The sequence below is a fragment of the Heliangelus exortis genome, chromosome 1 (genome assembly GCF_036169615.1).
Source record: "Heliangelus exortis chromosome 1, bHelExo1.hap1, whole genome shotgun sequence".
In the NCBI taxonomy this organism is placed as follows: domain Eukaryota; kingdom Metazoa; phylum Chordata; class Aves; order Apodiformes; family Trochilidae; genus Heliangelus; species Heliangelus exortis.
The window spans coordinates 189,082,450-189,106,291 of record NC_092422.1 but is presented as its reverse complement, the minus strand read 5'-3'; the positions used below and the strand labels follow the sequence as shown (position 1 = coordinate 189,106,291).

General features: G+C 37.9%; 1 protein-coding gene across 2 annotated transcripts in view; it reads left to right on the top strand.

Annotated features, from left to right (window-relative positions):
- SEMA3D (semaphorin 3D) overlaps window positions 1-23,842 on the top strand; it is a 138,422-nt gene that overhangs the window by 28,579 nt on the left and 86,001 nt on the right. For both annotated transcript variants that reach the window (XM_071734054.1, XM_071734055.1), the window contains one exon: window positions 15,643-15,828. In XM_071734054.1, coding sequence (XP_071590155.1) covers window positions 15,714-15,828 — 115 coding nt within the window. In that variant the 5' untranslated portion in view covers window positions 15,643-15,713. Of the gene's footprint in view, window positions 1-15,642; window positions 15,829-23,842 lie in introns of those variants that run through there.

Genomic DNA, 23,842 nt, shown 5'->3' with positions numbered 1-23,842 from the left:
CCATCATTTTAATGTTAGGTTTTGAATTTTAAAAAGTCATGGAACTTTTGAATATGTGTGTTTTTGAAATGGCTCTGAAACTCACTAGGCAATCACAGAAATGCCATTATGTTATTTGGAACTATTGCAGATAAAAACTTAACTTGAAACTTGACTTTTGATAGATATAATCAAAATACCTAAATAATTTTTAGTTCTAAATAAGTAAATATAACCAATTTGATTCTTTAGCATAATTACAGTTTATAATACCGAATTGTTGTGAAAGGAAAGGAACTTTTTTTTCTATAGGGCTCACTGTAATATTTCTGCATGATATAATCCATTTATGTATTTACAGCCCCTCATGATTTAACATAAAGGGGCTGAATTCTGACAGACCCCCACAGTAATGACTGTGCAGGTATGAAGTACAAGTACAGGGTATATAATGTACAATTGTTTTCCAGTATTTATAATTATCCACTGATCCACTAGAATATAACTAGCTCATATGAAGAATCCTTTTCATGACCTTTAAGTTTCAGTTCTGTCCTATTGGCTTAATGACAGTAGAAATTCTCCTGTGGGAGTAAGATGTTCATAATGGCTTAACATAAAGTCCAGGAGTCAAGGAAACGCCTGACTGGAGCAAACAAGTAGCTCATCCAGTCTGCCATTCTGGCACCAAGAGTGGGTAAGATCACATATGTCAATAGAAGGCATAAATCTTCACAATTTTACTGTTCTAAATTGCAAGATGCTATTTTTACAGCACTCACACATTGAAATATGAAGATTAATAAAGCTTATAACTGTATTTCCACATAGTCACTTTATAGTTTATATCTTAATTTTTTTTTAATTATTTATCCTAACAATTTTGAGAACAGAATATTTAAAGGGTATATTATCAGCTCATGCAAAAGTGAACTCCTTCCCCCTCCCCCCCCCTCTTATTTAATTTATAATGACAATAAAAGTTCTGGATGTGAGAAAACTTGCCCATTTCAGTACAATAAAACTGGGTTTTGCTTCAACATGAGAGAGGCCCTTGTCAGGGAGAGAGGTGACAAAGCTACCAAACTTCTGGGATGCTTTTTCTGGCCTAATACCTAATGGTGTTCACTAAGAACAATTAGTGGGAGCCTTTTTGCAAATGGTTATGTGTTGGTTATGAAACCTGGAGGATTTCTTTTTCACTGATCTAAGCTGTGATTTTGCCCCACCCATGTATTTGCCAACCTTGGAAAATTCTTTGGTTGAATGCTCAAAGCTGGTTCTGGATTCTGACCAAAGATTTAGTTGTTAAATGTTACATCTCATCTTGTGCGGTGACCGTAGCAAAATATTTTTCTTTGGCACCACTCACTGGAGCTGACCACTACTATCACCTTCTTAATTTCATATGACCAATTTTCTCTTAATTTCCAGCCATTCTGTGAGTCTATTATATAAAGTAATGAGGTAACATGCATGAAAACAGATGGATGAGCATGGCAGCTCAATTGGAATCTTCATATATTTGTTGCCCAGTGAGATCTGGTTTCTGGCTAATCTTATGAAGATTATAGGATATGAGGGGAAATAAATTTGTTGTCACATTGCATTGTTGGTACTGGAAGTGTTTCTTCACACGCTGGGTAGCAGACATGCACAGTTGTTTGCTAGATGGTGTGGCAGATGCAAGAATTTCACAAGGTCTCCAAGGGAAGCTGGACAAGTCCCTGAAAGTGATACCTGCTTGATGGTTACAAAATAGAAAAGCCACAGTGGACTCAGGAAATCTCCTGAGCTAAAAATAGGTGGAAAGAAAGGGGAGCACTGAGGGTGAGGAAAAATCATATATGACTGTTCTATTCTTGTTCTTCCTTATACTTACTGCTGAAAACAGGCTACTAGACTTAATGAGCCTTCACTCTTGCCATTACAAACATTCCTATATTCTTATTTAGGAAGGGAGCTGTGTGACAAAGCTTTTTCTGGAACAGGAAATGAATGTTGAAGGTGGAGAAAGCCCAGAACTTAAATGCTGAAAATCATTAATGTTCTTTGTGGTGAATATTGTTAAAAAAAAGCAAACTGAGAGACAACTTCGGTGCTTAAAGATGCTCAAATGTGATTACTTTCTCTGTTACTGACTGCATAGGTTTTCAATCTTGCTTTTTAGTTTTTCCATTTCATCTTTTATCACTGAGGAATAGAGTTGCATTGTTTTCCTGGTTATTTTTCCTGTGCATTCTGAATTCTCCTGAATTCTCTGAGTACATGCAGAAGGCATTTGCTGAGGGAGCTGCCCATCTCCTGTGTGCTACTTTCTAAACCTGTAGCCAAACTTAAGTACCAGAATTTGCACTGGTTGCACTATTGATACTATTGACAAACAAAGAAACAATTAGCTGTAGGAACTGTGTCTGCTAAAGCTGTTCCTCTTTTTCAGAAAGGAGGTCATTATGTGCAACAATTAAAAGGGGCAGGGTCAATTCATAGTTTGTGAGTCAAGTCAATGACTCACAATATTGAAATTTTTTATTATGCACATAAGGCATTTATTGTAATCCTGTTTTCTCCATTTGTCTCATCCTTTGTTAGGATTGGCCTTGAATGCTGGATTCTTATCTTTTTATTGTTTTGTGTTTTTAATGTTTACACAAGCATGTCTGAAAAACAAGAATGTGGCTGAGGTGTCTCTAAAGGAATAGAGATGCCAAGGTTTGAGAGGGTTCTGAATTAGCTCACACTGCATGTCCTGACTGCCAGAGCTGTGTTATAACTTGCAAATGTCACTGGAAACAGTCAACTTTCTTATCATCCATAAAATTTAAATTTGCCTCTGGCAGAAGTGCCGTCACAAAAAAAAAAAAAAAAAAAAAAAGTTATGGCTATCAATGTTGTTATTGTTGTTCTTATAATGATTAGTATTAATGATGATGGTGAAATTTATAACTGTCTTTACTCCCAAAATTGCTCTACTTAATATTAAGAAGAGCAAAATTCTGTAGGAATTTTTTTCTTTGCATCTTTTAATGTTTTGGTGTTTTGGCAGCTGTTATCAGCCACAGAATTGCATCAGCCATCTGAAATAGCTGCTTGCTGATCATTAGAGTGATTACAACCACAAGCTTATAGATGCTCTGGAGCCTGTCAAGAAAAAAATGCTGTGAGAATGTATTTTTCTAGAAAGTCAATCAGAAAGAAAAAACTGCTTTTTACCTCCTCCCAATTTACTAATGGTGAGAGATGATGGCAAGCTAGTAATAGTTTTCTTTGTACAAATAATTAGTCATCTTTTTTACCTTCTAGATGATGCTTTCAGTGGGCTTTTTTTGGTTTGGTTTTTTTTTTTCCTTCATTAATGGCACTTCTATCACCATAAATCTTGGTCAGCCTCAGATCTCCAAAAAAAGAAAATTCACAGCTTACATGCATGTGTCTGTATTTTTCCTTGCTTTCAGAGAAATGTGACTATTCTGTGTGTCCTAGAAAGAGACTTGTGAGCTCTCAACCTGCATTGCACATTACACAGAAAGAATTAGCTATGAGGTCTTTCTGTACCTCAGGAGGAGCACAAAGCAGCTCTTCTGGGACTAAAGGTCTAGACAACTGATGTAATGGAGAATCGAGGATGGTCAGCACAGCAGAGAAAATGTCCTATAACTTGTCAATTCATGACCCTGATGTCTTAGAAACTTCCATTCCCTCAGACAAATGCTGATCCCCATTAATATGAATGGTTGAACTTCTTTTGACATCAGTCTGAGTGCGAGTACATTATTCCCTGTGCTATTAATGCAAGTCACATTGCCCCAGCTGAGACAAGGGAAGCAGAATTTCCAATAGTTATTGTTTGATTTTGCAGTACGGTGTGGAGATGGTCAGTAGATAATTCCTCTGTAACCATGTTCCATGCTTGAGTAGCTTCAAGACATTTGTTCTATTTTATAAGATTAATCTTTACACTTGTGCGTGATTATTCAAAACTGATATGCTACATATTTATCCTATTTGACTGGGTAGAAAGAAGTGTATTGTGTATAAGGTTCTAGCATCAATAACTATTAGTTACTGAAAGCTGATTCCACTTCTTACTCACTTCAAGTCCACTGAGGATGGCTACTGAGTACATTTAGCATCAGCTTCTCCAGCTGTGAAACTGGAATAGTAGTAATATATATTTCCTTTGTGAAGGCTCACTTATGTATGTGCTAGTTACTGTATATTTTGAATTGAGCATATGAAAGTTATTATATAATAAGTGTAAAAACTAACCTTACGAGTGCTTTATTTCTCTCCAGTCACAGGAATTTCCATTTTGCATTACAGATGAAGAAGTGTATATATATATATATATATATACATATATATATCTATAAAATCAAGAATTTGTCTAATATGCTATCACCTATCTTTTCTATTTAGAGGTGGTTACCACTTAGTTTGCTGAAGGCCCATGGACCAAGTTTCCTTTTGAAGTACTTTTTATGATGATTTATTTCTAGTAGCTCCATTTTTCTGGTTTCTTGTGAAAAAAAATTGCCCTTCATGGGATCTGTCCATGTAAGGCTTTTGTATAATGCATGATCATTTATTTAGTTGTTATATTTGTAAGCTCCAGCTGCAGCCATCACTCTCCAAATCCATCATTGAAGTATTTTGTTTTAAATTCTGCCTGGTTTTATTTTCAGATGTCTCTGAATTCCTCCCTGTGTTGAGGCACAGCTGTGAAAAGAGAAATTTACCTTTTAAATTCAAGGGGTCAGTGGTTTAAAAGCACTAAATCCCAGTGGGGAATGGTTTAAGGAAGATAGTTAATCACGATGATCCCATGGGATTTCATAAACTTACATAGGGCTCGTCTGACATGAAGAGTCCTGTGTATCTTCAAGCCTTGGTTTCTTTGGGGGTTGTCAGTTTTACCAAGGAATGGCATCCTCTATAGAACAAGCACCTGTGGTGGATGTTTGCCACCTGCTCAATCACAGCTATAGAAACACAAATAAATCTTCACTACAACATCTCTTTGCTAGCTTAGGTGGTGACTAGAATCCTTTCTAGTCATTTCCCTCCCCACAACCCTCTTGAGAAGCTTTTAGTGTAGTAACTACAGTGGCCTCCACTTCTTGAACTGGAAGGTAATAGATTGCAATGAAGGAATTATTAATTTGTACAGAAAAGGGAAGTCAGGCTGGAACACAGAGGCAGTGTTCTGTCTTCTGGGTGAGCAGAGCTCCCTGGTGTGGTTTGCATGTCAGCAATCTACCCAGTGATATCTCTCACCCAGCTTCCTCTTCCAGTGGGGGAATGCTGGAAGAAATCCCCTTCTTGTGTCATCAGTGCAGAGACAAACATTATCTCAAATACAGTGTCAATAATTTTGACAAGGACTGCGTGGGTGATCAGTATCTGACAACCTTGAGATACCAGATGTTAGGAAATATATTCTATTTGATAGTGAATGCAGTGTCTATGCCTATTCTGTGTGCACTCCACTTGTCCTGTGCAGACTTTGCTGTTCTTGTTACAGGGATTAATGCTTGTGAATTAGCTCATGAATGACTGCAGCTTCTGGACATTTTTATAAATGGAAATCATTCCTGATTTCAGTATTAAAGGGTCTGATTTGTGAGCAGATCAGATAGGCATTTGATAGCTGTTAGAGCCTTAAGTTGGTCAGTGGAAAGGTGTTTGATGTTGTGGAAGACCTTCAGTGTGTCATCCAGTTCAGTTATTCCTCTGTTTATTTTTCTGTGACATGAGGAGGTCATATGGTCCCACTTGCATATGGATCAGACTGCTCAGAGCTGTGTCCAGTCAAGTTTCACATATTTTCAAAGACAGAGAATCCATGACTTTTCTGAGCCCTTGTTGCAATGTTGACCACCCTTGTATGGGAATGAAGTCTCAAAACTCCCTTAACATTGAGACTGCCTCATCCTCTTAAGGGATATGTGCTTGCTAGGAAAACAGAAATTAGAAATGGTGTTTTACACCTTATCTTTTTCTGTATTAATCTTCTGGTTACAGCAGCTCACCAATAACTAACTGGTTAACTGTTTAAAAAGCTTTGCTATTTTTCAGTGAACTTTTGATTCATCTCTGCACTCTGTGTCCTCACTTTGTCCTCACGAGACAAAAGAAAGTTATTGTGGTTTTAAACCAAACTGGAAATAGTTCTGCTTTGAATGGAGGTTGTGATGCCTGAATTCTTTTCTTTTTCAGTATAGCTGTTTCACATTCCAGGAACTGTCATGCTAGCACCCTTCACAAAGCAGCTTAAAAATAGACCAGCAAAACAACTCTATTGCACTAAAGATAAATTGATTTCTGCTGTAACACAAGCAGAAAATTCTTGCAGGTTCTGAGACCAACATATTCTGACCCTTGAAAATGGTAAGGCTGGTGGTCAGTGACCACAGTAGTGTTAAAATTTTGTTACCTGAACTCACACTGTCCACTCTTTACTCCTTAGGCAGCTCTGTGAAGTTCTTGTTTATTGAAAATGAAACTATGATTGCTTGTAATTTTATGCAGCTTGCATAAGGGCTTAAATCCAGAGTAAAACACTGGAAAAAGTGATATGTATGCATGGATCTTGCTGCAGGAATCACAGCCAGCAGTCTGTAGTCCCTGATGAGAAGGGTGCCTGGGTGACCATGGCACTGCCTGGAAGTTGAGGGGATGTGGGTATTGGTCCCAACTTCTGGTGTGATCTTACGCAAGTGATGTCATCTCCTATGGTAACATCGAAAAAACCCAAACAATTAACTTCTAATGGCAAGGACAGAAGACAGATAATAGAGGCATTAAAGCTTTTAAACTGCTCTAATGCTGTGATGACACCTGAGGGAAACCCATCAAAAGGGATAGGTCCAAGTTAAGTTACTGAATTGTGTATACTTATACATGGAATGTGTTACAGTGGCTCTGCCAGCTCCCTGTGACACAACTTCCAAATGTAAATGAAATATTAAAAAAAAAACAAACCACAAAAAAACCCAACACCCTCCCCCCCAAAAAAACCTAGGAAGAAAGCAAATGCATGCAGCCTAAAATGTAATATCTGGGTTGATGTGCCAGCATAGATCACTGCAGTGTACAAATTAATATGTATTGCATTTTATATAATGGCTGTAGAAAACGTTAATCCAGAATTACTTGATAGACATAAAAACCCCTCCTCCAAAAGAGTTCAAGTTTATAGTCATGAATTATTAAATTAAAATTTGTTGGAAGTGTAAATTAAAATCCTTCCAGCATGTCTGTCCCTGTGCTGTAGCCGAAGCCCTGCAGACACTGCTGCACAGCATTCACTGACAGTGCATCAAATAAGGAGGCCATACAACAGTGGAAGGAATTCTAAAAAACCATGCCATTGGTTATACAACAAACATATTTGATCAAAACCCAGCTGTTATTATTGCACATTTTCAAAGTATCACTAGACTGCATTAGCCTGGTTTTTTTAAAAATTATCAGATCAGCTTTACATAGCTGGCGATGAATAAAGTAATACTGTTGGTTCATGGAACACTGTATCAAAATTAATACAGAAATAATTAAAAAATTGGTTAATTATGCTAAGTTGCCTGTCCTTGATATGTGAAGCATTCTAGTTTTCTCTGGGAGTCCCATATGTACCTTTTGGGTATAGCTGTGGAATATATGAGTGCCCCCAAGCTTCTAAGCAAAATTCCAGTCTATTTGGCAGTACATTTCTGCTTTCATCAGAGAAATGTAAGTACAATTTTTACCACAATAAAGTGTTTGCTGTGAAATGACATTGACATTAGAAATATATTTGTAAATGTAAATCCTTTTTCCTTTATTTATTTTAATTTTTTTATTAATTGGGTTGCTTTCTTTTCTTTGGGTGGAGGGTTTTTTACTCTTATTTTTTCAGCAAGGTCTGCTGATTTGTAACTGTGTGGACAGGCTCTTTAGCTATGGGTAAAACCAAGGAGTTTCTGCCTGCACAGGGTTGGCTGGCTAGTGTGCCTGTAATGCATGCATAGGTGGAATGTGTAGTATATTGTGGCATAGTATGCAATTAATGGAAAGGTACAGCAGTAGGATCTACCATAAGTCTGGATTGCTTGGATCAAGGACAAAAGAGCTCAACCTACTTGAATCTGTAGATGTATCCCTACAGGCAGCTCACTGGCTATATGCTTTCTGAGTATGTGCTGTTATTTACCCTGCTGCTGTGTTGTGCCTAGAAGTAAGCCTGGACTTAATTCTTGGCAGTTTTCTCCAGAGGGCTACACTATCTTTCCATCAAGCTGAGTTTTCACAAACATGCAAAATACATGGTAGGGCAACTTTCCATAATGCAAGTAGCTAATCTGTAAAATACCCCACTGCCAGCATTTACTGGTGACCCCAGAAATACCAGCTAGTCCAGACCTCTGGTGGTTGAAATGTCATTTCTTGACTCTTGACTCATTCTCCAGCCACTTTCTTGACTTTCCACTCCAGTCACTTTCTTGACTCGCTCTCCAGCCCTGCAGATGCTGGAAGTTCTCCTAATGAAAGAGGTACAGAAAACGGTTTTTCCATAGCAAAAGATTGGCAAGAATTCCTGGAGGAGAAAAAGGGGCTGTAATTCTTCCTTTGGGTTGGCCATTGTAGGCATGTATTTCTTCCAGCAAAAGAATGGTAGTTGCAGGGTCAGTGGTTTAGCTGGCATGACAGTGCTGCCTGGGGTTAATTCAGGTTTTAGCAGGACAATTTCAATCTGCTCATGTTTAAATGTTCAGGCAGGTCTCTCTAAAATGAGCATTTCTTTCCTCTGATGGCCATCATGACACTTTTCTGGCTTTTCTTTCTCAACATCAGGCCAAGGCTGTTCTGCAGGCAAAGCTTCCTGCATCCATTCTCTCTTCCTGTCTATTTTATTCAGAGCTGAGCCAACCCACCCCAAGTGCTGCAGGTGGTGACAGACATTTCAGAGGAAAATTCTCTGCCTCTCTTTGAAAATGCCCAAACATCATGGTTCGTGGCAGGAAGTGGTTTGTGTCTGGGCTACCTTTTCATTAATGTCTCAAGGAATTTTCTTCCTACTGCCTTTTTCTTTTCTTGGATACTAAAGTTACAAAACCCATCTTAGAACTACTTTTCATAGCTTGAAATGTTTTTTTTAATCTGGTGGGGAAACATGTTTTATTTAAAATAAAGGTTTGGCACTGAGATTTGGCTTAGGGTTCATTTTGATTTTTACGTGTTGCTAAGTTGTACCATACACAGCGTTCTTCTTTGGCTTGCATTTGGGTTTTGGATTTTTTTCTTTTTCTTTGTTTTTTTTTTTTTTTTTTTTAAATGATCAGACATGTAGCATGTTACCATGCTGTTCTAAACAAAGAGCCTATGGGAAGCTGTTATTAAAGACATAGTATCTGAAGTCACAGCTCCTTCCATAAAAGAAAAAAAAAAAAGTTCCATCTGAGATGCATATACATCCAACTTTAGAGTGAAAGGCATGTGCATATACATCGATGAAAGGCATGTAGATGTTTATGTGTGGAAGGTATCAGTTGCACATTTGACTGGTGGGATTTTGTATTCATCTGCCTACCTCCTCTTTGCAATATCATTATCAGATGGCAAGTTGCTTCCCATCTTACCCTTTTTCTTGGACAATAGACACTGGGCTTGAGAAATAGGGTATAAAATGTAGAACTATAGGTCTTATTTTGTTTCACTTCTTTTAGGGTGACTCAATATACAAAGACTTAGGGTTAGAGAGTAGCATTTGTTTTATCATCAGTCTTGGATTTATGCATTGTATGTCCAAAAGATACAATGCCACAGATAAAACTTCCCAGAATCAGTTACTAGTGATATACAGCATGTCTGGGTGCACGGCTGTCTATCTGTCACATTCTGAAAAGATTACTTCTATGTCTACGTGAAATCTTTGGGTGTAATCCTGACCCCACTGACACTGACTTGAAAAATATCCCAGTATCTTTTAAGGATAAAGCGCTCATTTCCTATGTGTATAATTTTAAGTGCCTGATTGTAAATTTCATGGTCAGATAAGCTCTTCATAGCAGTGCAACACAAACTGCTTTGTAAATGTTACCAATTCTTCCAGTATTATCTCCAAACAGACTTCATGCCTTTTATAAATTTTTCCATCAGTAGACAGGCTTCACAAAGGTACAGAAAACTACAAAAAATAAACCAGATGAGTTCCTTCATGGTTCTTCTCTCATGTTTCACTTACTTACTCACAATTTTTACTTTAGCTTGAGTTTATTTTTATCTTAATGAACATAAATATTATAGTGTAGTCCTCAAATATTTTTTCTATCCGTTGGAGAGCTTTATTTATTATCGGATGGCTCCCTGCAATAAAACCAGAATTTTCTGCTGACTCTTTGTTCCCTTGGATTTATCCTTGTCTCTCTGTCCCTTCATTTTTCTTTCCTGTATTTGGCCCAAGTGGGAATCAGAGCAGAGATTTTTCTTGCCTTCCAAATTATTGGTGTTGAATCAATCATAGGGTTTCAAAAATAGGGTATCAATCCTATGAGGAGTTCAGCAAAGGTAAAGCCTGTAAAGCTTTGTAAAAACTCCTTATAAGCTGGGTTATGCATCAGATGAGTATTATTCATCTGAGTATTTAACAATAGCAAGGTCTGCTTTATGAAAAAATCTTAGCCAAACGAGATATACTAAAAGTAACAATTTAAGCAAAATAAAACAAAACCTAACAAACCCCACCCAAACAAACCAACAACCCCCCTCTAAAAAACTAAACAAAAAAAATCACCTACTCTAGGCTCCCATAAATTTCTGGACTGAACTATTGTCTTTTTATTCGGTAATTTTTGCTACTGTTGAGATGTGATGAAATACTTATCTGTTTTGGTCTTTTTTTTGTAGAAAGAAGTGTTTTTCAGAATTCTAAAACATTTGTGCTGCACTATTAACAGCACGAAAGCTACTTAATAAGTGGGAGATTAGTGATGGATAATACTGTTTACCAGTTCTTGGATAGAATTAGCTTTAAACTGACATTTCACAATGAAGAGAAAAACCTCCTCTGACAAAGAATATATCAACAGACAATCTATTTGAGGGGTATAAGAACATAGTTTCATTGTGCTTTGGATGTCTGGATGAATTTCATCTTCGTTATTTAAGAAGTTAATAATGTTAAGTAAGTCTGGAGATGTAATTTTATTTTTAGTCTATTTTGCTTTATGAATCACTAACCTGACTCATGTATGCTTGTAGTTTTCCCTCTTATTAACACAGAGTATTCAGTATCCAGTTCATGATTGTAGTACAGTTTTGAACCACACAGTAGACAACCGTAACAACTTTTTCTTTTGGAATGTGTCTCATAATTTAATGGTGAGATACCAGGTACATTACATCTGTGTATTTGTTTGTAAAGTAACATGCTTTTGATTGGTATGCATATATATGAAGTACTTGTACAACATAAATAAAGAGAGAATGTACCTTTCAATATATTTTAATTTTAGGTGAGGTACTTTTTGTTTCTTCTTGCTTACTAGTTTTAGGTCTCTTAAAGGGATATGTTTGTCTAACAGGCTATTCCTGCTATTTCGTTGATAACTGCAAGGGACATCTTTTACTCTTTTCTAACTTTGTGGAAAAATAAAATAAAGCCCCAATATCTCAGACAGGGGCAGCTGAAGAGAAGAAAGGAAAACTCAGAGTAGTTTAAATATTGAGACTAAATGGACTATATATCTGAGTCAATCTACTTCTAAGTCCATAGTGACTATAGCACCTTTTTTTTTTTTTTTTTTTTTTATTCTAGCTTTTTTTCATCAACATGATTCAACTCAAATCTTGCTTAGTATTTTCAGTAGTTACCTGCAATTTTTAACATTGCTATTATATTCAGTATGACCATGCTATACCACTTGGTTAATCACTCTTTCTGTATTTGCTGCTGTCTGTTTTCATTGCCCTCTTTATCAGGGTAAAAAATTGCAAATTTTGAAATACCTTTAGAAAGCTGATGCTAGAGACAAGTTTTAAGTTATCCTCCCATTGCATGTAAGTTTTTATTAAGGAATTAAACTGTGAATGACATGAACTACTAGTTTAAAAAGTGTGTGTTTGCAGATGGGTCACTGTCTTTCCAGCTCTGGACTTCATGACGCCAGGAGAAGTTGGAAACTTACACAGTGTTTGTGAATGTGAGATTTTGCATTTAGATAGATTTGAACTGCACAATCTGAAAAACCTCCCGTAAGCACAGAGCTCCCTACTGTCTGTGTGTTTGAGAAGGCTGAAGAGCTCTGTTTATTGCAACAAAGGGCCTGGAATAAATTATGTTTAGTAAATTGGCTCCAGGTTTTCCTATTTCAGACAGTAGCTTTGGAGCAACCTATTTTATAGGCTCTACTAAATCTAACCAATTGCAGGGAGGTGACCTCCCATTTCAGGGACGTAACATCACCCATGTGCCAGTTACATCCAGCTCTGGCAAGATGGCAGGACACCAGCAGGTCAACATTTTGTCTTTTGGCAGTTTTAACCTACAAGCCATTATCAAATTTATCAGGGAGGTCCTAGCATGATGGAGCCAGGCTCCTTGGCCACCCTTCAGCATCCTGTCTCCCACCTCTACATAAGGGCAAATAATAGCTTCCTTATTCCAGTGGAAATACCCCTATTTTCAGCTTCCCCAGTTGGTCTCACTGGTGATAATTAACACAGGGCAGACATTTCCTAGCTGAAGCCAAGGTGGAAAAGCAGATTTAGCCTCAGCATTTTTCCTTTCAAATTATTTTTCCTTATTTATTTTGGGTCTGTGAATGATGAGGAAGTTTTAGAGCATGTTAGCGCTTAGCAGAAGTACTGAAGAACTATATTAAACAGTAATTTTTCTTCTTAAATTTTCTTTTCTTACTTTTGAGAGGAGGAAATAACAAGGGAATTAGATTTACTTTTAGGTTTTATATTTTGTTTCTGTTGATGGTTCTGATTACTTCTGAGCAGTGTGACTAAGGCTCTTCTAAACACAGGACACTGATCGACATTGCAGATGTAACAGAGAGGAAGAATATTTCCTGAAGATTAACAGCCAGTTAGTTGGTCTGAAGTTCATTAACCTGAGCTAGTTGTTAGACTGCTGGAAGGACTCTGTGTAGACGCTGGAATTGTATTAGAAGACCATTAGAAGACTAAAAATATATATGGCAATCTGGCCAGATTTCAATGGATCGAGGACAAGGCAGGGTTGGCTTAAGCTCACAAATCAGCTGCCTCCAGTATAAACTTACTGCCTTACATCACGTTAAGCAAATGGTTTTTCACAGACATTATTCAAATAAAAGGGGGAAGAGAAAGAAAAAGATTCAAAAGGAAGCTTACCATTAGCAAAAGAACCCTACATGAAAAAATGAGATTGTGAAGTACTGCCAAAAGGTCAAGTTTGGTGCTGGTCCTCAGTCTGCAATCAAGCGACAGTGCGTTCAGGCAACTGTTTTAGTTTTTTTTCTCAATAAGTGACAAATTTAGTTTTGATTCTTCACTCAGTCTTTCTTGGTGATAATGAGCCCCAAATCCTCTGCTGAGATTCCTGTTGGCTCAGACCCAGACCCTCAAACCATGACTTCTGTGTATTTGCAGTGAGACTGCTGCTCTCTTAATTGCTTCTTTTTGAAACATAGTTCATCTCTTTCAGCCCACTGAAGATGAACAAGGCTGGTGTCCCTTATCTTAACAGAATCTTCCTTCTCCTCCCTGCCCTTCTTTTCCCCTTCTTCTTCCCGAAATATATTAAGGTGAATGTAAACTTACGATAGTCCTTCACAGTCTAACAACAAACAGCTGTACTGGCATGGAAGAAGGACAGGCCTTCTCTCGGGATCCTATACCCCAATAAAGGGAAGGAATAGATGAACCAGAGGCATTGCATGTTTGTTTTGTTTTCGTTCCATGTCATCTCGTGAATATGTAGTGGCACTTGGCCAAAAGTAGTGCATTCACTCACTGAATGTGAGTGTTGAGGAAGGGATTGAGAAGATAGAAGTCCAGTGTTCTGCAATATGGACGAGGTTTTGGGCATTTTAAAAATTGCTTTGCTCTGCCTTCTTCCCCATCACACCCTTCCTGCACACTCCCTTGTCTGTTGCTATTCACAGAAATTTTGGAGGCTCAGAAAGCCCCAGCTTCATCTGAGAGAGGTTTCCTCTAGCAAGGAGAATTAAAGGGCTACTCTTTCCAGTCCCTTCATGCCAGGAAGGAAGTACTGCCTGCATCATGAGGTGCTAAATTGATTCTGGATGCCTCTGCAGCCTGCAGAGGTGCTCTGGCCCAATGCTGTAGACAGCTGAAGTGCCAGACCCACAGAGTAGTTCCAGGGCCCCAGGCTGTGCTGCATCTCCCCTGGGCTCACAAGGAGCCTTTCCCCTTATGTCTGTGCAAGTGTTGGCTGATGTGGGCATGAGGTTTACTCTTTTAATCAGGCGGTGTCAGTACCTTTCAGAAAAGAATTTTCATGGCAAGTCATGAGTCATTAATCTCACTACTTACCATAACATTTCCTTACTTTTTGATTTACAGCATTGCTCCAACACGGACATTTGTCATTTCACTGTCTCCCTTGACCTCTGCTATCATGCACTTGCAGGGAGAAGCATCTGCTCTCACAGATATTTTCATGCTCTGACCTCTGTGGTTTATTAACCATCAAATTCTGCCTTCAGAACTCAGGATGCAATTTCGAGCCATTTCATATGCAAAAGTGGAATTATTGGGCAAAAAGGATCTCTTGTAAGTGGTTACAAACAGGACACCAGAACTGTTGTTGCTTTCTGTTCAACTGCTGGGGTAGCAGTGAGACCCTGAGGAAGTAAGGTCTGCTGTAGTTTTTTGCATAGGGAAAATAAGGACAGTGATAATTACTTTCATTTGTAAAACACTTTAAGATTTATGGAATATAGATGAATATTTCTAAGAGAAAAGTGTTGCAAAGCTGTCTTAGTGGCACGCTGGGCTAATAAAGTCCAGTATCAGCCTATTGACCTCAGCATGAACCACTCATTAAAGTTTATAGGACATTTTGGTGGGTGAATTGAGGCAGTTATTCAGCTGGAAATATCATACTGAAGGCATATTTAAAAGCATCAGCTGCATCAACTTTTTTTTTGTGTTAAAACTATACACAACTGCTTGCTCTATCCAGTTTTCTTAGTTTGTTTATGAAAGTTTATGATGGGGATGTATTCACTCTTGTACAACCGTGGTATCTAAGATCTTACAGTTTATTCTGGCCATAGTATAAACACACAATAGCTGTAGTACTGAGATAAAGAGAGAATTATAAAACATGAAGATATCCAATGGAGTGGTATGAGCTAACAAGTTGCATGATCACTTTGAATGGCAAATGTTCTTTTTATGGATACTGTATTAATTTGATTTGTGCTTAAACTTTAGCTATGCTAGGGATTGGCATTTGAAAAGTTTACATATTTTTCCAATCTCAAAATGTGTAAGATTAGTATTAAAGAAACAGTTTTAAATTTTAATTTATACTAGAGGAAAAAATACTTTTTGTAACAAATGCGTTAAATAAGCTACTCTTTAAAGATCAGTCTGGCCTGCTTTCAGAATTATTATTTATACAATAATGCAAAAAATTTACAGATGTTTCCTTTTTTCTTCCAGATAAAATTTGGACTGTTTGAAAACTGGGGAGAAACTTCAGCATAGTGCAAGAGACAGAAGAAGAGAGCAGAATGAGAGCTTCCCAAGTCCCACATGCCTGCAGCCTGTTATCTTTTGTGATGCTGTTCCTTCCAGTCACTGGAACGTCAAAACAAAATATCCCAAGACTTAAGCTTTCCTATAAAGGTAAACTTTTCAGTAGTTTTTCTGATTCTGCCACTTTTGTTTTGATGTGATGTTGCCAGCAGTTCATTTGTATTAGTAATCTGGAAAATGAAATGCAGTTGTCCCTGCATTCCCAGAAACATGATAGAAGCCTTAAAGATGGATGAATTATGCCTAGGGACAGTATTAAAGTCTCTTTTTTCAGTTTAGGGGGGGGTATGAGTTGCTGAAATATAACTGCATTTTAAAACTATTATTTCAGTTTCCTCCAAGAGGTTATTAATATACAATAAACAATTAGAGGGGAGTCATTGCCTAAAACAGGCTTCTTGTAGTACTTGGAACACCATGAGGCCTGTTGGAGATATTCCCATGTGGCTGGTGGGGATGACATGGGACATGGGGGACACTCACACCTTCCAAGAACATCAAGGAAAGTCAAGAGTTGCCCGAAGTGTTTCAAATGGCACTGATGTTTTATTTTTGTAGTTTTTTTTTTTTTTTTTATCTATCACTAAGTTGGTATGTGAAACTATGTTTTCTTTCTTATTATCCCTTTGGATCACAAAAGCATGTTTTTCCGATGACTTTCTTAACCTTATATGTACTTCTTATTGAGAATGTTACAGGCTGGGAGATTTAAACACAGATACACTTATGGGCAAGTTTTTATATTAGGTAGATTTCTTGCTGCTTTGAATGTCCAGTACATTTCCACAGTCTTTACAAGGCTCAGAGACACATCACTTTGATATTGTCTCCTTTAGCTAAAGCAAATGCTCTCCAGTTAGTAATTTTTCAGTAATGTCAGCACCCTGCCCTTATGGGAGCTGATTCGGCTCTCAATTTTTCCAACATAAGTCTTCCTATGCATCACAGATTTACACTCAGGAGAGTGTGATGGGACAGGAGGCTGTAAAGCCTTCATCAGTGGTTATGATGTGTTTATCAGGAGTTTAGCACACACAGGAATTTATTGAGTAAGCATGATGACATACTATTTATTTACAGGCTTCCCTTTTGCTAGATTTGTACATTGTTCCGCTGCGTATATATATTTGAATGTGTTTGTGTGAGAGAGACAGAGGACTAAAGATCAAGGGATCCTGACAACAGTTTTATAAATTCAGGAAACAGTTGCACTCACTGAAGCCAGTGAATACAGAAACCGAAAGACCTGACATGAGTTATGAACGATAGCATTAAAAAAAACCCTAACATATAGCCATGCTTTTCACAGCTAGGGCCTTGAGATAATTCCCAATAGCAGTATATACCATATGTTGATGGCATTTATTGTGGATTTGACACTCACGATTAGTGAATTCCTCTCAGCTTCAAAAGCAGATAGCCTTTGGCAAAATCCTGATGAATGCATTTGGCACGTAAGGAGGGTAAGCAAGAAAAATTATTGAGGTCAGCACAGGCAAAAAAGAAAAAAAAAATGTTCACTGAAATCCTAGTTTAAAATAGTGGTAGAGACCTTCTGGGAGTGGTTGGGAAAATGCCTGAGCTCGTTTAAAAAGACAATGAGTGGATGATTGATATTTAGGCCCTGACCCAAACTTTTATTAGCAACTTTATAACACTTTCAGTTTGGCTTGAGGTGTATAGTTTCCTATCCAAACTTATCCACCTATATCCCTGTAGGGGGAAAAAAAGCCACAGAAGATACAAAATGGCACATAAATCTTGAGTTGGAGAGTTGTGATGGAAATAAAAACCAGAGGAAAGAGAATTATCAGACTTTATTGTGCCTCTTCTTGCCTTTTTAGCATTTTTTTTTTAATATATTTTTTTTAATTTTTAAATTTAATTTATTTTTTGGAGTGGGGGAAAAGGAAGTGTTTTTATTTTCCACAGGGAACAAGAAAAAAGTTACAGCTTTGTTTTTACACCTTTGCATTGCAATGGTGCAGGTAGTACTTGTCATAATTAAATCATATTTTTGTTGCTGATAACAGCATGGCACATGTTCTGACTATTTAATACAGTTGTCAGAATTAAGTTTACCTTTCTTGTCCCCATCCCCCTCCAAGTATTCCAGCCAAAATAACTCCATGGTTTCTGAGAACAAGATGTAGGAGAAATGAACTGTCTTGCCAGTTCTCATAAAGTTGTTACAGTCATGCCACTGACAAGTCCTGGCATCTCCATTCTTTGGAATTAAATCTTGAAACAACAAGAGGAGCATAATATGGGGCCCTTTTACCGACCAGAACTGGCTACATCAGGCACCTTGGAAAACCTGGTCACACGTGTGTGCTTTTTTGGCTGCTTAAGATGTTGTCTTTTGAGGGAAGGTGTAATCCCTTTCCAGATGCAATGTGTATAGGAGATGGCATAACTCCATTTACCTAGAGTGGCTGAAAATTTGGTCAAGCTGGAAGTGAGCATGACTTTCCCCTGCAGCTGCTTCACCTCAGAGCTGCAGCCCAGCACACCTCAGCTGGGGGGTAGGAAACTGCTTCTCCCCATGTGCTGACAGTAAGGAGAAGAAAAATCACCCCAAGTGACAAATGCTGAGGGTTAGAAAGTGCAGGGGACAAGAAGAGAGAAAGAAGGGGAAAGGGGAGCAGGAGCAGGTTGGGTTAGCTAAAAGGAGTATCTATAGCCACAAGAGTGCTTCAGATCATAGTTTATCACAAGTCCCTGCGTTCAGACACCAATTAAAATTTTTCAGCTTGTCTGAATGGTTTTCATCTTCTGACTTCGCTTAAGAGGTGGAAATCTCTGTTGGAGATGTTAAGATACAGATACTACAGTGAATGGTGTGGGTATCAACATGATGTCATATGATGGATTTCTGTCATTAGTTGTGCCAGTTCTAAAAATGCCTTCTAGAAAATCATAAACACATAAACCCACAAAACCACACAAATCAATTAAAATATCTTTTAATACAGAGGCAAAGTCATGTATCCACCTGTGTTAATATAATATTCTATGACCTTTAATTGGATACCTCATCCTATATTCCCATACTTTCCCTGATTCATTAATTGAATTATTCTTCAAAATATATTTTATCTTCTTCACTCTGATTTAGGTTCTACATATTAGTACATGTTTTTAGTATCCCAGAAATTATAACTGCTGTCATGATGCTTCTAGACTGTTTTCACTCTATGGACTCTAAGTAATCTACCTCATAGATACTTTTACAAGATACTGAGATGATTTTATTAATAAATTATAGCTTTACTACTATAAGAAGGCAAACAAAGTGTATTCTAATAGAAGATTGCCATCTTTAGAAAACAAGGCCCTGAGTTTTGAATAATGCACCATATCTTACAAGTCATTGTATAACACTATGTTCAGTCTCAGAGAAACAATGTGTATTTATCATTCATTCCCCTGTGACTGGAGATACCCTAAGACCACAATCCAAATTGCAGAACTCTGCAAGGACAGAAGTGACCTTCAGCTTCCCTAAGCAGCAAATCCTTCTTGTCTGCTATCTCATTTAACAACATCCTTGTTCCCTTCAGCAAAAGCAGAAGGTTTTCATGTACTAATCTCATTCAATATTGTCATTTACAGGACAGCATCAGTTTTGTTACTGAAAAAGGGAAGGGCCTGTGTCATAATTCAGACACAGAACTGTATGTGTTATTTCATACTGTGTAGATGGTTTTATTTGTGTCTGTCTTTTGAGTTGTAGTCTCTGCCAATTCATTAGCAGGTACTTTTATACAGGCTTTTTGTGTGTGTTCCTAGGTTTTACTTTATTGGGAGGGACATAAAATAACTAGACTAGAAGGTTGATTACCTTCTAGGAAAATAAGATAAATATTTAAAATATTTTCAACCTCTTTTTGATTTTTAGCCCTCTGAAAATCTTCCAGTAGAAATGCAGACTCCTAAACTGCAAATTTAAGCCTATTTATTTGCTCTATTTTCTTTCTTTTCATGCAATCTTAGTAATAGTCTATGCATTCAAAGAATACATTTATACACAGAAGTGTGAATCCTGCTGGGAGGGTGTGCCCCAGCCCAAATTTGGACATTGTCACCAGTGACACACACATTGATATCCATGAACCTGAATCAAGCTCATGGGGGAATATGGCCATGCCACAAAATTAAGCCATGCTTGCTGTATCCAGTGCTGATTTTCGTGGTCAGAGGAACGGGATCCTGTTTAGTGGCACAGCACATGGGAAAAGGGAAGACTGAAGGCAACCTTTGGCTTTTAAAACAGAATTTACTTAACACCATTAAAAAAAGTAGGGCAGTAATTTAAATCTAATACACAAGAACATTATTCTCAGCTGATTTTTTTTCTTCATGTTGAACGAATTAAGATGAGTTCTCACTCCCACTGAGTTTTGCCACTTCAGTAAATTGAAGCAGGTTCTACTTTCCACTCCTTGCTATTTTCATCTTAAATAAGTACACTAAAGACATGCAATTCTGTCTCCTCTATTGAAGGATGACAATGCTAAATCATCAGCTCCACATGGAAATTACCATGTCTAATAATTCTTTAGTTTCATGCAGTGTCTTGCACATAAAATTTTCTTCCCTTTAAGAGTGTTTCCTTCTTGTAACATGGTGGATAATATTTTGGTGCCAGGAATTCATTTGAAAATATCACTGAATTAATATATTTCCTTAATGTTCTAAAAATGATCCTTTGAACATGCTGCTTTACAGTGTGAATCATCCTGTTTTCTAAATATCTTTTTCTTTAAGCAAGTTACATTTTATAACTGAGGAGATGCTTAGCTGTTGCATCAGAGCAGCTTGCTCTGCTTCAATAAAGCTGGCTTATTTCCATGTCATGCATCATTTAATTATCCATGTGAAATACAGCTAGAATTGTATAGCTCCAAGAGTCTTATTTAAACTGTTGGTGACATTGTGGTACTCCTAGTACCACGATGTGGCTGTTGCAGAGCTATGAATGGCTGCAATGTGGTAAACTGGTAATGTACAAAAAAACGTAGAAATGAGCTTGCATTTCTGCAGCTGTGCTTGCTCCACAGGAAGAGGAACAAAAATCAGTAAAAACATGCTTTTGGGGTAGTATCAGCAGCTGTCATACTGAATGCCTGTGAAGATCAAGGAAATTGTGCTGAGTGAGCAAGTGCTGCTTTTCTTGAATCCCTTGTTTCTTTTTTAATTTATGATTTGTGATTTCTCTGAAAAAAATGCCTCAGATTCCTTTGTAGAGTAACATACAATGTTTAAATGAGAGCTAAGATCCTTGTTTCAGATGCTTTCCTATTTATAAAATAGATGTTGCCTGGTTTGTCTCCAAAATGCTTTTTGGAGCATTTAAAATGTACCCTAGGCTGAAGATGAATGGGCATTGCTGTTCATGTGAGGAAAGACTCTTGGAAATGCTGTAGACTAAGTATAAACTTGGAAGGGTTTTATTACATTTTAGTAACAGGAAAAACAGCAAGTTTCTTACAGACAGTTTTTTCCTTTTATAAACTAGTGAACTTGGAGGTCAGATCCAACTATATGTTGCATTTTCTGTCATATAATTATCATATATATAATGTCCTGGAGAGCAGCCTCCAGTCAGTGACATCAACAGTTTACATAGGAGTTGAACTAAGAATAACCTTAGAGAACTGACCCGTATCAACCTCTTTAACAGTGTAAACAGCCTGTAGCTCACAACAGTTTTCTTTTTTTTCCTGATCACAAAAGGGCCTCAATTGGATAAAAACTGAATTGTGCTCCCAAAATACCAAACTATTCTGCTGATTGTCCACTTGATTAAATCTCAGAAGATGAGAGAAAAAAACAAAGGAGTAAGACTTTGGGATGAATGATAGGTCCCTTGTAAAAAGGAGGATGAGACAACACCCAAAACTGCTTCCCTAGAAGAAGAATGTGGGGAAGATACATGATTGGTGGCATCAGCTTTGAAGAGAGTACTTTAAAAAATATTTGTCTAATTGCACTTCTACTGAAGACATCTGAGAAGGAAACTGAATTCAGAGTAGTTCAGATGATCCTAACCTCGTTCTCCTTCCATGTACTAATTTGAGGGCATGATCCTCTTGACGTCAGCCTGTGTCTAGCAGTGGACATCTACGTTTGCAGCACAGGTCCTCGAGTCACATCCTATTTCCTTTTCCTTCCTCCCCATTTCTGCTGTTCTATTTATAGACGAGTTCCTCAAAGAATGGCTGAGGGGTGGTCTATGCTGTAGTCAAAACTTTTGGAGATAAATACACAAAGAGATAGTAGAAAGACAGAGACAAAATTTCTTTTATCATGGCAGAGCACTATACGAGAAGCCAGAGGGACTGGCTAACTGTAGTTACACAAGGGCAGTTATATGAGGCTAATTCAAGAAAGCTGGCATTCTCCTTTGTGATACAAATCCTGGCTGTCCCAGAGAAATATGCTGTGAGCTTGACAGCCAAGCCCTAATTTTTAGGTTTAACTTATCTGGCAGTTTGAGGACAGCTTTACAACTCCCTCTGCATCATCCATGCACTTTAGATTTTTTGAAAGATATTTCAAATAAAAAAATATCAATTCTTTTGCCTTCCAATGTTAAATAATACCTTATTCCTATATACTAATAATTGACAGGAGGTAATATGATTGCGTATGTGGTTACCTTGTTCATCTCTGATTTACCTTGCCCTGTAATTTTTAGTTAGCACGGTGCTATCACAGCATTGCCCAAGCCAACAAAGCAGATATTGGGTCCACTTGCATATCTGCATGTGTGACTCTGGATCTGACAGAGGTGGCCAGGCACAACTCCAACACAAACAACTGGCTTAGAAGGGAATTAAAGTATATATTCAGTGACCTCAAGTTTTAATGGCTTCGTAAGTACTTAACTCATGTCAAAGTCAGAAAGTATAACGAATAATTATATTTCACTTTGCCATGGGAGAACATTATGCTACTCCAAGCTATTACAATGTGATGTGTATTGGTTTTATTTTCATTACTGGAAATTATCCTTTGCTGCTGCAAGTACAAAACCAGTTTGAAAAGTTACCTTTAAATGTGCCATTTGAGTTATCCTGTGACACTCGCTGGCTTTGCAATCAAATAAAATACATCTGGAAAACTGGAAAAAGAATATAAGGAGGAAAATCTTTAAAGTTTTCTGAATATAAGAATTTCAACCACACACATTTCAACCACATTTTCTCAGAGAATTTCCATTATGTTCAGCTACACCATATAATGATTAAGTGACTTAAACAGTGCTTTTGTACAGCAATTGCATCTCTGTCCTGCACTTCAGTAGCAATTAAGTGCAGAGCTATTAATTTTGCTTTGTGATCTTAAGCAGAAGTCATGATGGTAGAAACAACTAAGTTATTAATGCCCCCACTGTCACTGTAGGAGTTCTCATTCCTCATTCAGAGCATGGGAAAAAAACATTATCTGGCCCATGTCAGAGAGGGAACCCCCCAGTGGGGACAGGAACAAGCAGTTATGTGTGGGGAGAGCAAGTGGGAACCTCCTAAAGCAGGTTTGCTGCCAACAGAGGAAATATCTGTTCCATTGGCAGGTAAATCTGCCCACAGATGTCCCTGCCCTCAACCTCCTTTCCTGTACAGGCACTCTTCCCACCACAGCCAGTTCAGCCCTGCCAAATGCTGCCTTTGCTCCCCACTGTTTGGTTCCCAGACTTGGTTTCACCCTTTTACTTTACCTGCTCTGCCTCTTAGTTCATCTGGACCTGTCTTGGTGGAGTTGAGAAACTAGAACAGTTTTTCAAAGCCCATTAAAAGGAAATTTCCATGCCCTCAGGGGTAGTGTGGGAATGGTGTTGAAGGACCATCAGCACTGACAGGCTCTCTCAGACAATGGTTTCACGGCAGCCAAGCCAACATAATAGCATGCTGCTTTTTGAAGGAAGGCATCTCCCTCCTTTCTCCCTTCTCCCCAAACACACATTTCCACTTCTTTCCCCCTCACCTTCTCCCTGATGCATGGACCCACCCTTTCTCTTGCACCAGCTCCAGATTTCATCATCCCCTTTGGCAGGGACATGTGCTATTGGCAGTTAGGACTTTTGCTCTCTTACTTAGCT